Consider the following 2,096-nt stretch of genomic DNA (forward strand, 5'->3'; position numbering starts at 1 on the left):
AAGTTACCATCTAAGTCATCACCCCATTTTCTTCTTGGATTTAAGAGCAGCACATGCACAGGAATTTTCTGAAGCTTGTGACCCAAAGATTAAAGACCCATAGCTTTTTGTTCTTCTATATTTAGATGCATAGAGATCTATCTCATTCTTTTAAACAGTTGTATAATGTCCTGTTGTATGAATGTACCCAAATTGTTTAAGCTGCACATTCCCCTCCTCATCTCAACTTATTTCAATAAATGATAAGCAAGTATTTTTGCCATTTGCTAAGCACTAGCCTGAGCATTGATTCATCCGAATTCAAGAGAATTGAAGCTTTACTGTGACATTCCCAGTCCTATGTGAGCATAGAACAGATAAACACAGCCCAGAATATTTTGGTTTTGGCAGGAAGCCAGGAAGCCATTCCGTTCCTCAAGGAAAGAGTTGTAAAGAAGGTGAGGTTACTCAGGAGGCAGAGGAGAGAGAACTGAGGGTAAAGGAAGAGAAGGGGGCTGCTGCAGCGCAGTCTGAGAAGGTGAGGATGTGCTCACGTAAGTGAAGGAATCCATCTCTGGTGGAAGAGGCTGCAAGTTGAAGGCATCTGAATATGGGACAAGAATGGATGCATTTAAGGGGAGCAACTGGGGAGGGAAGCTGTATGCCAATATTCTTCCCATTGCCTGGGGCCTTGGCAGCCCCAGGCTCCATTTCTCAAACCTCACAACACTTCTCCTCCAAGATTCTTCTCTTGCGTTACCCAGATCATTCTGTCATCCCCAGGCCAGAAGCCAGCAGTCCCAGTCTTGTCTACCTCAGTAGGAATTTAAGTCACTGAAGTTTCGTGCCTTTGGAATCAGGCTTGGATGCAAACCCTGCCTCTGCCACTTACTATGTGTATGACTGGGCAACTTGCCCGAGTTTCATCCTCTGTAAAATTCAAATTGACAATACCCAGCTTGTATACTGTTGTGCGGTTTAAATAAGATGCCATGTAAAGCACGTGGATCATGTTGTTGTTGTTGTTAGGTGCCGTCATGTCGCTTCCACCTCATAGCGACCCTATGTACAACAGAAGGAAACACTGCCCATTCCTGTGCCATCCTCATAATTGTTGGTATGCTTGAGCCCATTGTTGCAGCCACTGTGTCAATCCATCTTGCTGAGGGTCATCCTCTTTTTCACTGACCCTCTAATTTACCAAGCATGATTTCCTTCTCCAGGGACTAGTCCCTCCTGATAACATGTCCAAAGTACATGAAACGCAGTCTTGCCATCCTCGCTTCCTAGGAGCATTCTGGCTGTACTTCTTCTACGACAGATTTGTTCACTCTTTTGGCAGTCAGTCCATTGTATATTCAATATTCTTTGCCAGCACCGTAATTCAAAGGCATTAATTCTTTGGTGGATCATAAAAGGCAAAAATCATTCATTTTCTTCCCAGGAAATCTCACACTTTAAGTCCCTTCTCTATTGAGGGGTTTTGTCCCTGTTAAGATACAACAGCAAGAAGAGTAATAATAACAGCCACTAAAATATATATATAACTTTCTATGTGCCAGGCACTGTCTTAAACATTTTGCATACCTTAACATTTAACCCATGGAACAGCTTTACGAGACTGTGCTGTTATTACCCTCATTTTTCAGATGAGGAAACAGAGGCACTGAGGACTAAGGAACTTGCCTAACGTTAGTCAGCTAATAAATGGTGGATCCTAGATTCACATCCAGGCAGGCTGGCTCCAGACCATGTGCTGTCTACACCACACTGTATGTTCTAAAATATCTTTTAGCATCAGGTGAAAGGAGTGTTTCTAGCAGTAAATGCCTCCAAGCTGAGCACACTAACTAGAGAGATATCCATACACTTGGCCCTTGTTTGGGGGCAATACCATGTCACCCTATGGGAAAGCACTCTATAAGCCGTGAGGCCTTATAAGCTGCCATTGCTAGTGTTAGAGGGGATTCAAGGACCAGCAGTTGAACCCGCTGAGCTATCAAATAGCTCCCAATACTGAGATTCCACACTTCTATGTCCCAAAAGCCTGAAATAGCGCAGTGGGAGGCAGTTCTGGGTTAGTCATGGACATCTGGCTCCAAAGCTGGTAGCTTTGT

General features: G+C 43.9%; 1 protein-coding gene across 1 annotated transcript in view; it reads left to right on the forward strand.

The window, feature by feature from the left end:
• IL12RB2 (interleukin 12 receptor subunit beta 2) overlaps positions 1 to 2,096 on the forward strand; it is a 103,437-nt gene that overhangs the window by 90,791 nt on the left and 10,550 nt on the right. Inside the window, exon 17 of the mRNA XM_023730397.1 lies at positions 391 to 533. Coding sequence (XP_023586165.1) covers positions 391 to 533 — 143 coding nt within the window. The remainder of the gene's footprint in view (positions 1 to 390; positions 534 to 2,096) is intronic.

The sequence above is a fragment of the Trichechus manatus genome, unplaced genomic scaffold (assembly GCF_000243295.1).
Source record: "Trichechus manatus latirostris isolate Lorelei unplaced genomic scaffold, TriManLat1.0 scaffold00003, whole genome shotgun sequence".
Taxonomy (NCBI): Eukaryota; Metazoa; Chordata; class Mammalia; order Sirenia; family Trichechidae; genus Trichechus; species Trichechus manatus.